A 14,599-nucleotide genomic window follows, 5' to 3' on the forward strand; every position below is an offset into this window, starting at 1 on the left:
AGGGAAGGAAGGGAGGAAGGAAGGAAGGAAGGAAGGAAGGAAGGAAGGAAGGAAGGAAGGAAGGAAGGAAGGAAAGAAAATGCCCCCCGTCTTTCCAACAGGCTTTCAAATACGAGTCTGACATAAAAGACAAATCACGGCATCACCAACGGCAATGGCTAAGATGTACAGTGTATACACTCCCCACGACTTTCACAGGCATCCTCTCCTGCAAGCCTGGTCACGTCACCACCCTCTGCTGCAGGCTCCCTCCCCATCCCACTGAGCCAGTGTGCCTCTGGCTGGCCTGAGTAGGGAGAAGGCAGTGGCCTTTCCTGAAGCCTTGAGTTCTCACGGAGCCCTCCCTGGCTAGAGAGGAGAAGAAGGCTTCCAGGGAATGAGGAGAAGCGGCCCCCTGCATCCTGCTCCTGCACTTTTCCTTCCTTCCAGCATTCTTCGCCACCCCATCTCCACCCGTTGCGCCCATAAACCGTGGGTCCTCTTGTCTCTGGGCCACTTTGGCCTCCCCTTCCTGAGCACATCTCCTGGGCAAGCGCGGCCATCTGCCTTGGCATGTAGCCATGAACCTCCTCCTTGGAGCCAATCCTCCTGGATGTTTGAACTGAGCTTCCAGCAGAATGTTCCCTCCTGCCTCCTGCCGCCCCTGTGGTCCTGCCCACTCCCCACACGGGCTCTGCTGCTCCTGCCTGTCAAACCCGGTGGAGGAAGGAGAAAAACACTTTCCTCATCCTGTTCACCAACTGACGAGCCTTCTGGAAACCCAATAACAAAGCGTACCTAACTAAATCATCATTATTTACACATGCAGCCCGATTGAGGACATTTAGTCATGTAATTAAGTACCTAATTATGCTGAAAATGCAATTATATGATTTTTTAAATGAATTAAGTCCTCCAGAGAAGTGGTAAAGATTAGCACGCAGCATCTGTCTGGGGAGCAGGGACCTCGAAGGGCACCCAAATGTGACTCCAAGCTGCACAGGGGCCAACTGGTCTGAACCCAGATCACATGTGTGAGCACACACGGGCCCACACAGGCTCACACACAGAGGATGCCAGCTTCACCTCTGTGTCTCCAGAACTATACAAAGGTCTGCTGCACCAGGAACTTAATAAATGACAGTCATTAATGTCATTGGAAGCATAGTGTATAACTATGGAGTGACTATTGAGTGACTTAGAGAATCTTAGGGAGGTTTTTTATCCAGCATCTGAGAAGCAGGTGTGTAGAGAAAGAAAAAAAAAAATGAGAGAAGGATCAGGGATCAGCCAGGACATGTCAGAGGATATTTTAAGCAACATCACTCATTCATTCAGATGCTAGAGCAAAAAAAAAAAAAAAAAAAAAAAAACCACAGTCAGTGTCTTCTAGGAGCTCAAAAATTAGTGCAGAGTCAGCCGGGCCTGGTGGCTGACACCTGTAATCCCAGCACTTTGGGAGGCCGAGGCGGGTGGATCACCTGAGGTTGGGTGTTTGAGACTAGCCTGACCAACATGGAGAAACCCCATCTCTAAAAATACAAAATTAGCCGGGTGTGGTGGCGCATGCCTGTGATCTCAACTACTCAGGAGGCTGAGGCAGGAGAATCGCTTGAATCCGGGAGGCAGAGGTTGCAGTGAGCCAAGATCGTGCCACTGCACTCCAGCCTGGGCAACAAGAGTGAAAATCCATCCGAAAAAAAAATTAGTGCAGAGACAGAGAAAGCATCTTAATGGTGATATGAACAGGTTGTTCAGCAAACTACAGCCCGTGGGCTAAATACAACCTGTGGCCTGTTTTTGTACAGTCGGGTAAGCTAAGAATGATTTTTACCTCTTTAAGGTGTTTCCTCACTTCCACCCCATGCAACTCAGGTTCCAAAACCACAGTATTAATCACTCAGTGTACATCTAAAACTCCAGTGGGGGGTCCAGAGTGATCATTGCGTGCAGGAGCCAAACCTCATGTTTCTTTACAAATATGGAAACAAAACGGTGGAGTCAATTTTTTTTTTTTTTTTTTTTTTGAGACTGAGTCTCGCTCTGTCACCCAGACTGGAGTGCAGTAGCCGGATCTCAGCTCACTGCAAGCTCCACCTCCCGGGTTTACGCCATTCTCCTGCCTCAGCCTCCCGAGTAGCTGGGACTACAGGCGCCCGCCACCTCGCCCGGCTAAGTTTTCGTATTTTTTAGTAGAGACGGGGTTTCACCGTGTCAGCCAGGATGGTCTCGATCTCCTGACCTCATGATCCGCCCGTCTCGGCCTCCCAAAGTGCTGGGATTACACCAAATTGTTGATGAAAGAAAGATTCATTATATCTTGGAAAAGGAAGCCAACGATGTGGATAAGGATGAAGAGGTTGAAGTTGGCCACAGGAATTGTCAGAGGAGATGGAGAAAGATGAGGCCAAGAGGAGAAACTGAGTCTCCACACTTCAGTGTAGGGTTTCCCTCCATGAGGCCAAAATCCAAGGGAAAACCCAGAGCCTCCCCTCAGATAATCCTGGCAGGGGACTCTCAATGAGTGTAGGGAGTGAGAGGAACCTTTCCAGTGCCTCTAAGAAACTGTTCACACTGGTGATCCCTGAAAGGACAGCTGAGTAGCACACCGATAACAAACTCAGGCAGCTCGAGAAGCAAAGTCTGTGGCCAGCAGTGCTGTGACTCCAAATGCCCAGCCTCTGACCTGCTCCCTGAGAGGTCAGAACTTCCCTTCATTTCCACCTGCAGAAGCAAGGGACTGGGGGTGAACCATGGACTGAAGCCACAGCCCACATTTCTCAACCTGCAATTGCAGCCCAGGGAAAGGGTGGGAGGAGCTGTGGTCACTGAATGCACTCTCTCTTTTCCACAACATGCATGTCTTTCTTGGAAATGAAAACGGCTACTTGGAGTATCTCCTGACCAGGTTAGGCAAAGGATGTGTGGACACAAGACTCAGAGGGCCATTCAGAGAAGGTGGTCATGGTCCTGCTATCCAACCACAGCCTGATGCCAGCTCGCAGGAGACACTGCAAAGCAGGTGCAGGCACCCAGCAGGAACCTGGAGCAAGGCAGGCAGGTGAGGGCGGCGGGAAAGGACCTTGACAGACCTTCTAGTCGGCGACTTTGAAGATTCTGCAAGACAATAACCAGTTCTGAAGATCCATCCCCACTTCTTCACTGTAAAAGTAACACATGTGTTTTGTAGATGACTTGGAAAACACAGACAGCCATATATTAGAAGGAAACAAAACCACTCCTAACCCATCTACTACTTAAAAGCCAGTACTTAACATTTGACGTGTATTTCCTTTCATTCCTTTGTCTTAAGACTTTTGTGGAATATTTCTCATCATTTCTATTTAGAGGGTCTTGTTTTCTTCACTTAACATCATACCCTAAGCATTTCCTCCGGTCACTAAGTTCACGTGCACCCCTTCCCTAACTGCATAATACTGGGTCATATGCGAGTATCGTAATTTACATAACCAATGCCCAAATATGGAACATTTAGATTGTTCTCTCTCTTTAATTTTTCATTTTAGACTGCATTGCAATCTACTTTCCTGAGCCCAGACGTTTGTTCCTGATCCAGATTGTTTCTCTAGGATCAATTCCTAGAAGTGGATCGCTTGATTCTCAGGGTGATACATATGCCAAATAGTGTACCAGAGTATTGAAGGTACTTGTTTCTAGGAATCCCATTTTGACATATTGACGATCAGAATAATTAATGTTCAAATAGCTTGACCTATGTCAGGCACTATGTACCACAAACTAGCTTACAAGGAGGCTACATGGTTGTGCCACCAGGTTTTACATGTGAAGAAACCGTGGTTTGCAGTGAGATGAGATTGCGCCATTGCACTCCAACCTGGGCAACAGAGCAAAAATTTCGCCAAAAAAAAAAAGGAAAAGGGAAAGGGAAAGGAAAAGAAAGAAAAAGAAAAGCTACATAGCATTCCTCAAAATAGTCTGGCCATGAGTGTCGCCACTGAGGTGCCACTCCCTCACCTGTCTGCGCCATGCCTGGCAAGTGTGCTGACTTCACAGCAGGGCGGCCAGATGCCTGGCCCTGAGCCTGGCAGATGGGTGGGTCCAGGAGCACGGTGTGCAGGATTACACACCCTCACTCTCCTCAGGGAGGTGTCTGGATGGAGCTGAGGCTGAAAATTGGTGTGTCCAGGGTATTCTGCATTCCAGCCACCTCTGGTGGAGCTTGGAGCTGGCAAGTCAAGCAGACACTGATTGGGATACACGGGCCTTCCTGGCTCCTCAGAACATCTGCACACAGCCATTTCCTTTGCCATTTTGGTGCCCCAAACACCTGTTTTTGGAGAAGCATTTCCCTGCTGCCTCACTGGGGCTCAGCTATCCTTAAATCAATCAGCAGTGGTCTAGTAGGTGGATCAGCTGGGAACACGTGCTTAATTTTCCAACAACAAGGCCAAAAAGACTGCAGTCCCAGGAGCTATAGAGCAGAAGGGCATGTGCATGGACCAGACCCTGGCACAAGGGCCCCAAATCCCCAAACCCAGCACCAGGCATAGGGGCAGGCAGGAGACAGGCAGAAGGAATAGATTCTGAGTCCTCCACTGTGCCCAGTCCCCATCTCTGTCAGGGTGGGGTTCTTGCGAGCCTGGATGCTGACTCACTCTCAGACGGCATGTCCCGCTTCTCCCCTCAGCTTCAGTTCCCTCTTAAGGACTCTGTTCTCTTTCTGCTGTGAAGATCCCTTGGCGTGATGCAGATGCAGGGACAAGTCAGAGGTTACACGGCGGGGACTGCCCTTCTAGTGTGCTGAAGCCGCCAACTGTTTAGGGCAGCTTTCTGCTTCCACGCTCCTTTCAGCAATCTGGGCATTGTCTTAAGCCTGAGTTTCTTCAGTTGCCTGCTGACCCCAGACACCCACTCCAGTCCCTACCCACCTCCAGCAGCCAGATGCTGACCAAGCCCCAGGAACTTCCCAGACATAAGAGCCACTAGAATCGCCTCCTCCCCACTCTTCCTGCCTCTTTCAAATTTGATTTCCCTAGAAATCTTCCAGCAGGGTGTGTCTGCTGGGGGTCAGGCTGGGGAAATTGTGGTTCTGCTTTCCTTCAATCTATGCCATGAGTAAAGAAAGATATTTGTGACCAGGTGAGGTGGCTCACGCCTGTAATCCCAGCACTTTGGGAGGCCAAGGCGGGCGGATCATGTGAAGTCAGGAGTTCGAGACCAGCCTGGCCAACATGGCGAAAAACCCATCTCTACTGAAAATACAAAAATTAGACAGACATGGTGGCAGGTGCCTGTCATCCCAGCTACTCGGGAGGCTGAGTTCAACTGGAGAACCCACCACTTGAACCTGGTGGGCGGAGGTTGCGCATTGCACTCCAGCCTGGGTGACAGAGCGAGATTCTGTCTCAAAAAAAAAAAAAAAAAAAAAAGGATATTTTCTGCTTTCCTGATAAATTACAAATGCTGCACCATCCACAGCTGACAAGTTCCTCTCCCCAGTGGTGGACAAGGGTAACTCCACCTTGCTCAGCCAGGCTTTTATCCCCAGATTCTTCCTCCTTCAGGGTGCCTTGCTGATTTCTGCTGTTGTCAGCATCCTGGACTTAGGAGTCGATGGTTCCGCTTTTTCATATTGTCTCCTCACAATGAAGAAAAAACTCTTTCCTTTTACTTAGATATTGTAGCTCAACTGAGGCAGATTGGTTATGGTGTTGAAGTAAGGTTGTGTTTAAATTTTTTTTAAGGCTCAGGGGGAATAACAGGGAATCTATACAGAGAAAACCCTGGAACCAGACAGTTCAAGTTCTAAGTCACGGCAGCCTCACTTGCTTTCCAGTTCTCCTCCTGGGAGCACATCCCAAAAGCAAATGACTAGGTAGGAAAAGTTCCGCAGCAAGACTCCAAGATGTGCGTAAGGAGCAGATGTCCTTTGCTGACTCTGCCGTCTGAGTGTTGAGCCTCTGCTTCATCCCAGTTTACTGACATGGGAATGACTGTCTTCTCCGGGGCAGAGAGGCCACGTCTCCTCCACACCCACCCTTGCAGGCCTCCACACTTCCATCCAGATGGTGCCGTGCAGCCTGCATGGGTCCAATCCTGTCATCCATGTGGTGTTTTGGTACCGCAGCCACAGATAAGACCGGATAAGGTTTAGGAGGAGGAAAGCACTGCGGATAGTCTTACATAGAGTGTCAAAGCAGTACAGCTAAATTGCACAGCACCTTGGCAGCCCTGGGGATTGTTGGGGGACTGTTTATAAGGTCACCCATATGGACCTTCAGGGCAATCATAGTGACCTTGAGACTTTCAGACACGTTCTGAACAGGCAGGTCAAGTTCACATCAACCTCACCTGTGTATTCCATCGGCAAGACCAGATGAATGCACATGTGCTTTCTGCACAGACGGGAAGGGTGGCCATGCCTGAGAGTGAAGGCAGATTGAAGATCTAATAGCATACATCCAGCAAGTCCCTGGAGCCCATGGTGATCAGGCATCCAGGAAGGCTCTCCACCCAACCCAGAAACTTACTGACCAATCTATCATCACGGCCTTCCCTTCGTGTATCTCTCCCACCACCATGCCCACTACCACACTGGCATTGCCCACCCGCCATCTCAGGACAGACTTGGGGCCACCTGTTCCAGGAAGCCTTTCCTGAGGACACTGAAGATCTGTGGGCTCCAACAGAGAGCAACCTTTTCCCAACTTACCCACATGCATTTGTCCTTGTCGGTTACACAGTGTGCTCCTGACTGCAGGGGCTTGGCCTTAACGATAGAGCATATGGCTGGAGTGTAGGTGCTACAAAAGGTTTGCTGAAGGAAAGAATGAACCAGCACAATTATGAGCACCCCCAATGCCATAGAATCCTAGAGTCCTGGGGCTCAGTCTCACGGTTGTGTCTCCACAAGTCTCCTGAGCATCTCGTCAATGCTCATTTTGATGCTTCATCACACAGAGACTGTGGGCAATCTGACTTTTGCACCTCCCCAGCCAAGTCATATGCTTCCTGGGGACACACACCATGTTCTCCTCTTCCCTGCAACTCTAGGGCTGAATAAATGCTAACTGCTCAGCCAACACCGACTGGCTTCTAGGAGAAATGGATGGATGGGTAATAAGCTATTTATTTGTTTCTTGGGGGCACTTTACTCTGAGACCCTAGAGCCTTTACACTGCATCTTTTCTGGAAGCAATAATAGCCAGCCATCAAGGGCAAGTAAATGCATTTGACCTTTCCTACCAAAAAGAAAAGTTAGTTCATGTACTTCAACTGTCATCTGATTTCTACTTCACTTGTGCAAGGACGCTGAGGAATCCAGAGCAGGAAGAAAAACCACAGTGCTAGCTGCGAAGCACTTTCCACACCCCTAAAGGTTACTGTTCTTTCCCCCATAGCTGTCCGGCTCTTGAACCCCAAATCAGACTTGCACAAAGCCTTGCTGCTTCAGAGTGCTTGGTAAATTGACTTTTCTTTTTTTTTTTTTTTGAGAGGGATTCTCACTCTGTCGCCCAGGCTGGAGTGCAATGTTGCGATCTCAGCTCCCTACAACCTTGACCTCCCAGGTTCAAGTGATTCTCCTGCCTTAGACTCCAGAGTAGCTGGGATTGCAGGCACCCGCCACCACGCCCAACTAATTTTTGTATTTTTAGTAGAGACGGGGTTTCACCATGTTGGTCAGGCTGGCCTTGAACTCCTGACCTAAGGTGTTCCACCCACCTCAGCCTCCCAAAGTTGGGATTACAGGCATGAGTCACTGCACCCGGCCTGGTAAATTGACTTTTCTAACCAGGCCTGTAAGTTCCTCTGTGGGTAACTGGCACAACACCTGGCCAACTGTCAAGCAGTCGACGCTGCCATTGCTGCTGCATCACTGTCACCAACAAGGTTTGTCATTGCAGGAAGTCTCCAAGACCCCCATGAAAAACCTACATTTCCTGTCATGATGTTGAGGCTGAGATCATCTTCCTCCTCCCAGAACACTTGGGGGTTCTAGTCTGAAGCCATCCTCACTCTCACTCCCCTCCTTCAAGCCCTCACCCTGTGCCTGAATTCTTCTTTCTTTGCTGGACCAGATGGACAGTGGAAGACCGGAAGTGGGGAACTCCTTCAACAACGCCTATGGCAGAGGGGAGCCATGGGAGTTGGGTACGGAAATGTAAAGACCAGCCCATGCGGGAAAAACAGTAACTTTTTAGCACAGTGTCATCTGAAAATGAAAGGGAAGAGAGGCTCTTGGTGGCAACAGAGGAGCATGACTTCCATCCTCAGGGCTAGCACCTGACCCCTGCTCTCCATCCACGTCGGAAAAACACCACTGCCCCCTGAGAATCCATTGCAGCTGAGGTCCTTCACCCCAATAGCTGCACTCAAGCTGCCAACTGAAGCACAGAACACTGCCCACACTTCAGGGTTGTGCATGTGTGCCCCGCTGCCTCCAGGGGTGGCTGCCTTCCGCCAGAGAATAGACAGTTGACATCCTGAGGACATAGAGAGTTGATAGGGATGACTGCAGCCAATGGCAAATTCTCTGGATGAAAACCCATTCCCAGCTCCACAAAGATGAGCATAGTGAAGGCTGCAGTTTAGTTGGTTCGTGGTTCCCCAGAAGGCTTTCAAACATTCAGCAGTTGTCATTCAGTGCCAGGCACCCAGTACAAAGCTGAGTATAGAGTTGTGAGCAACACAAGCCCGAACGTGTGGAGCTTCCTGTCTGGTGGGGGTGTTGCAGGGGGCAGCAGGGGACCTTGCAACCTGGAGGAGGGCTCGGAAGAAAAAAAGTAGGATGCTTGGGTCTTTCCAAAAAATGGGTCCTCTCATGTCTGTCCAATCGCTGTGCTGGGTAACTGTCTATTTCTGATACCAGACCCAAGCTTGGCCATAATTAACACCTTACTCTGCCATAAACGCACCCCCAAGGCTGCCCGCAGATCACCCTCATCCTGGTTGCTGAGCTCAGCATGAACCTAATCCCAACCTCAGAAGCATCCCTCAGCTCCAGCAAGGGGCAGGCTTTCATTCCAGGCCCCTTAAGTTGGATGCAGACAACCACCTACTTTCTGGGCAGGGCCAGCCTTCTCCAAAGACCTGATATCACTGATGCTAGCTGAATGAGCACAGGGCAAGGGAGTGCGCCGAGGGGGACTCTCACCCCGCCATCTCCAGAAGCTTCCGGAGTCTTGGAGCCGTGGATGGCAAGCAGACACTGGGGAGAAAGCTGAGAAGTGGGGAGAGCTGCCTTAGATGCTGAGCTCTCTGCCTGGAATGCTTATATGCTTTGTGCAGCAAAGTCCTATTTGTCCTTAAAGGACCAAGCCTGATGTCACCGCTTCCGGAAGCCCTCCTTACACCAGCACTCTCCAGCCTACAGCATGTGTCAGAATCTACTACAGTAATTACTGGGACCCAGTCCTAGTGTTTTTCTTCAGTAGGTCTGGGCTGGGGCCTGAGAATTTCTATTTCTAACAGGCTCCCAGAGGATGCTGTGTGTTCAGAGACTATGCTTTGAGAACCACTGTCTCACAGCATCTGCACCTTCCCAGACAGCCTCGAGCTTCCTCTCTATGCTGACGATGATCTACTACTATAGGGCAGCTCTGGTCCGGCTAAAGTGCCGCTTCCCTGGAGTCTGTCACATCGGGAGACATGTGTAAATCAAGCTCCACACACTTGGAGGACATGGGGCATAGAGGGAGTAGTTCCAGCTGAGGGACTTTCCTTCCCAGCATGCTTCTTAGTGGGCATGAGCATGGAGGGAGCCCACATTGGGAGGCCCAAGTGGCAATGTCCCAGAGGTCTCAGGCCCCACCCATCCCCCAGCCTGGCTGGCCTGCTGAAAGTGGGTATAGTCTCCCAGTATACAGATGTGGGTACAAGGTCCCTAACAACAAGCCAAGAAATGCACCCCAAGTCGTTCAAGCCAAATGGAGAGCAGCTTACCAAGGCTCTCCACTTGGCAGTGCGCTACAAGACAAAACACACTGACTCAAAGCTGCCAGGGCTTCAAATCACAGACTTCTGACTCTCAAGGTAGCTGTACAAGCCGGGGAGAATAACACTTTTCTGGGACTCAGCTGCCAAATCTGTAAAATGGGGCTAATAATAACTCCTATGGAGTGGAACTGTTGGAAGGCCTGAGTTAAAATACATTAAATGTTGAGAGCAGAACCTGGCACTTAGTATGAAAGTATTACTTGTTTTAAAGGAAGAGGAAATAACAGTCTCTTCTGACCCTGATTCTGTTGGACAAACTGTCATAAGAAATGCTGTCTTCACCGGAAATTTTCTGAGGGCCGTTCTGGGTATTTGAGCTTCTGTAACCATCCATGTCTACTTAAGCAAGGTGTTATTCTTTCTTTCTGAACTTTGAGGTGCTTGGTGATTGGAAAAGCCGAGAAGTCCACCACTAAATCCATTCATTTATATATGCATGCATTTACTCATGCATTCAGTGAACATTTATTGAGTACCTACTAGGTGCTAGATACTAAATTGGAAGCTGCACTTGTTCACACTGTATAACAAAGTCCAGCACCCACCTGAACTTGCTATGGTCCTGCTTCAGGTCTTGCTACTGAGAAGCACTGAGAATGCTGGACCCTCCACCCTACCTGGTTCCTGGCTCCCCAGACCCTGACTCCTGGTATGTTCACTGGGTCCCTTTGCTAACTCGATGCTTTGTATTATCTTCTTCCCCACCTCTAAGCTCCTTGCTGGCCCCAGACACCCCTAGCTTGGCCCACCTGCTTCCTACTGTGGACCCCTAGCTGGGAAGTCTGTTTTCCCCTCACCCAACCAGCTTCCTGACCCCAGCAGCTGGTTTCTTATAAGAAAGAGGCATCTGGCAGCTGCACTGGGGAGAATGACCTCAAAACACTATAATTAAAGTGATTTTCTGAGTGGAAATGACTATTATGAAGCATCCTTCTCTGTTTTATTATGCAGAGCCATTGTAATGGGAACATGGGATTTCCTATATTAACACTGATATTTCTGTGATCTAATAAATCCTTCTACACAATCATCTCCCAGAGGAGAGAAGGCATTCTGTGCAGCAACTCTAGGAAACATGCAGGTCTCTGATGTCCTACACATCCCAGCCCTCTTTGGCCAGGCCATTAAGCCGTGAAAAAACGCATTCAGTAACTGGGATAGTGTCATAGACTGGTCCTTCCCACACGACAGTCAATGGAAAGACCTAAGGGAGGGCTTCTGGAACGACTCCTCAGACAGGAGCCCTGGGAAGGGATTCTCCAAGAGAGAACGTCCACTCCAGAGGCAAGAGCACTGGCTAAGTCCTGACCTGACTCTGAATGAGCTGTGTGATCATGGGCACATCACATCTCTGAGCCTTGGTGTTCTTCCTGTGACATGGGCCAATAACACCAGGCACCTCATAGGATGGCTGTGAAGACTGCATGATACAGTAGATAGAAGACAACTAAAGCAACACCTGGTGCTATGGTTTGGATGTGGTTTGACCCTGCAAAAGCCCAAGGTGAAAATTGAATCCCAAAGGGGCAAGGAAGGGAAGGGGGAACCGGGGGGAAAAAATTGAAGCAAAAGGAACAAACCCCCAAGCAAAAAATAATACCCCATTGAGGAAGGAAGAGAGTTCTTTCTGTCATGAGACTGGACTAGTTACCTGAGAGCAGGTTGTTATAAAACCAAATTCAGCTTTCTAAACTCTCTTGCTTTCTGCATCACCTATGGTCTCTTTGCAAATGTCTGCTCCCCTTCTGCTTTTTGCCATGAGGGGGAGCAGTATGAGGCCCTCAACAGATGCAGCTGCCCAATTTGGACTTCCCAGCCACTAGAACTGTGAGCCAAATAAACCTCTCTTCTTTATAAATTACCCAAGTATTCAGCTATAGCAACACAAAATGGACTGAGACCCCTGGTGTAAGCATCAGATACTCCACAAACATTCTGTCATAAACATAACAAGAGTCCCTGCCTTCATACACACCACAGATAACTGTTGAGCATCTACCAGGTGGAGGCACCACCCTCAGTGCAGGCATATGGCAGAGAACTCTAATGGACCTGGAGTGACCTGGTGGTTCAGGTTCAAACAGTTCCATCCCAGTCAGTGACCAACCAGAACCTGGCTCCTGGTCTGTGCACCCCTGCTAAGAGTCGGTGGGTGCACCACACTGCTTCTGTCCACTTGGGCCTATTGACAGAGCTGCTCTCACCTGAGCAAAGGATGCAGCTTGGGCCAAGGTGCTGCTAGGCATGGAGAGTCTTCCTCTCTGACCTCAGATTCTTGTCCTCTGTTCACAGGGCCTGATCCAGGAATGTCCTCCCACTCCACCACAATGGACATTACCACCATTGACGGTGAGCTCTCATCGCACAGCCCCACCACAATGTACACTTCTATCACTGCAGGTGAGCTGTCATCACAGAGCCCTTCAAGCAGCCAGGGTCGGGGGCCTTGGTGAAAACATCCAGGGAGAACTGACCTAAGGACTTGGGCATGGGGGGCTGTGGTCATTTTTTCTCTCCTTCAGAGGTGTTTTTGAATGTGAAATGGAGGAGTCTAGCCCTGGGTAAATATATATACATATGTGCATCATACATATCTGTGTATGTATTTATTGGCCTTCCTCAGGGCTGTTGACTCAGAGGAACTCAGGGGCTGGAGAGGCAGCAGCTTTGGTGAGGGAGGTTGAGGGTGGAGGTGGGATGAGGGTAGACTGACCAGGCTACTTAGACTTCTCCACCATCTCCCTCATCCCACATTATTTTCTGCCCTGGGTCCATGCCCCCAAATCTCCATCCTCAAGGAAACTTGAGCCTGCCTTTGCCTTGCTTTGAACCGTGAGCAAGTGGATCCCCACGGGTCATGGCTGTGACTGCAAACTGTGTCACGAGAACAACCAAGTTTGGGAGGTGCTGTGTGCTCTGTGACCTTCTTGAGATCCACACTTCTCAGTAGCTTATTAATAACTCAGGAAATATCTACAATTTTAAAAGATACAAAAAGCAGCAGCAGCAAGTAACCAAAGACACCTATTGGACTCTGTGTACCCTGGCATTCTCCAACTTATTGCACTGCTGAGCATTTTTCTTCTTAGGTGGTATTATTAACATTATGCAGACACAAGTGTTCCCCTGAAGGCAGTAGGAAGTTTAGGAAATTGTTCTATAAAGGTGGGACTTGGGAGCAGTTTCAGACTTTCCATATTCTTCAGCAGTCCCTCCCCAAGGCCTCCAAAGAAACCTGCATTCTAAGAAAAGGCACAGGCTTGTTCTGCAGCTTCAAAGTAAATGCCCAAACTCAAAACAGCCCTGCCCCATGAGACTGCTGCCCCATCACTCTCAAGGCCCTGAGTGATCTGACCCCTCCTCAGTCGCCTCACACTGTACTTCTCCATCCCTCTGGAGTCCCAGGAGAAGTGAGGGGTGACTGCTCCCCCACCCACACATAACCAGCACCTCGTCATCCTCTTCGTTACCCTCTCCCACTTCAGTCCTTTGTGTGGCCAAGTCCTGCTCCTCCTGCAGATTCGCTGCAGTCCTCACTCCCCGGGAGGGAATGGGAGCAGGGTAGGGTGAGGAGCAGCCATCAGGCCATTGAAAAACACAAACCACACAACCTGTCCCAAGCACAGTTAATGGCCTCATCTTTTCCCCCTGTATAGTGTACACAGAGCAACCAGCTCTGCCTTGTTTTCTGGGGCTTTCATGGTTTTAGAATGGAGGAGCTCCAAGCAAGGTCCTGGCAACTGTTGCAAGGACTGAGTTAAAATGCATTAAATGTTGAGACCAGCACCTGGCACCTAGTAAGCAATTATTAGTTGTTTTAAAGGAAGAGGAAATAACAGTCTCTTCTGACCCTGATTCTGTTGGACAAACTGTCATAAGAAATGCTGTCTTCACCCGGAAAATTTCTGAGGGCCGTTCTGGGTATTTGAGCTTCTGTAACCATCCATGTCTACGTAAGCAAACTGTTATTCTTTCTTTCTGAACTTTGAGGTGCTTGGTGACTGGAAAAGTCTAGAAGCCCACCACTAAATCCATTTATTTATATATGCATGCATTTACTCATGCATTCAGTGAACATTTATTGAGTACCTACTAGGTGCTAGATACTAAATTGGAGGCTGCACTTGTTCACACTGTATAACAAAGTCCAGCACCCACTTGAAGTTGCTATGGTCCTGCTTTAGGTCTTGCTACTGAGAAGCACTGTGAATGCTGGACCCTCCACCCTACCTGGTTCCTGGCTCCCCAGGCCCTGACTCCTGGTGTGTTCACTGGGTCCCTATGCTGACTTGATGTCTTATATTATCTTTTTCCCCACCTCTAAGCTCCTTGTTGGTCCCGGACACCCCTAGCTTGGCCCACCTGCTTCCTGCTGTGGACCCCTAGCTGGGAAGTCTGTTTTCCCCTCACCCACTATGACTCCTGACACCAGCAGCTGCTTTCTTATAAGAGAGTGAAAAAAAAGAAGGAAAGAAAGAAAAGAAGACAGGAAGGAAGGAAGGAAGGAAGGAAGGAAGGAAGGAAGGAAGGAAGGAAGGAAGGAAGGAAAAGAGAGAGAGAAGGAAAGGAAAGGAAAGGAAAGGAAAGGAAAGGAAAGGAAAGGAAAGGAAAGGAAAGGAAAGGAAAGGAAAGGAAAGGAAAG

At 49.3% G+C, this 14,599-nt stretch overlaps 1 protein-coding gene across 1 annotated transcript in view; it reads left to right on the plus strand.

Moving 5' to 3' along the window:
- Positions 1 to 2,943: 2,943 nt before the first annotated feature.
- The window catches only part of GYPC (glycophorin C (Gerbich blood group)), a 21,182-nt gene continuing 9,526 nt past the window's right edge, over positions 2,944 to 14,599 (plus strand). Inside the window, exons 1-6 of the mRNA XM_011980505.1 lie at positions 2,944 to 3,040; positions 5,440 to 5,577; positions 7,362 to 7,422; positions 7,812 to 7,851; positions 8,040 to 8,112; positions 12,250 to 12,357. Of these exons, the coding sequence (XP_011835895.1) occupies positions 2,944 to 3,040; positions 5,440 to 5,577; positions 7,362 to 7,422; positions 7,812 to 7,851; positions 8,040 to 8,112; positions 12,250 to 12,357 (517 nt within the window). The remainder of the gene's footprint in view (positions 3,041 to 5,439; positions 5,578 to 7,361; positions 7,423 to 7,811; positions 7,852 to 8,039; positions 8,113 to 12,249; positions 12,358 to 14,599) is intronic.

The sequence above is a fragment of the Mandrillus leucophaeus genome, unplaced genomic scaffold, assembly GCF_000951045.1.
Source record: "Mandrillus leucophaeus isolate KB7577 unplaced genomic scaffold, Mleu.le_1.0 Scaffold213, whole genome shotgun sequence".
NCBI classification, from domain to species: domain Eukaryota; kingdom Metazoa; phylum Chordata; class Mammalia; order Primates; family Cercopithecidae; genus Mandrillus; species Mandrillus leucophaeus.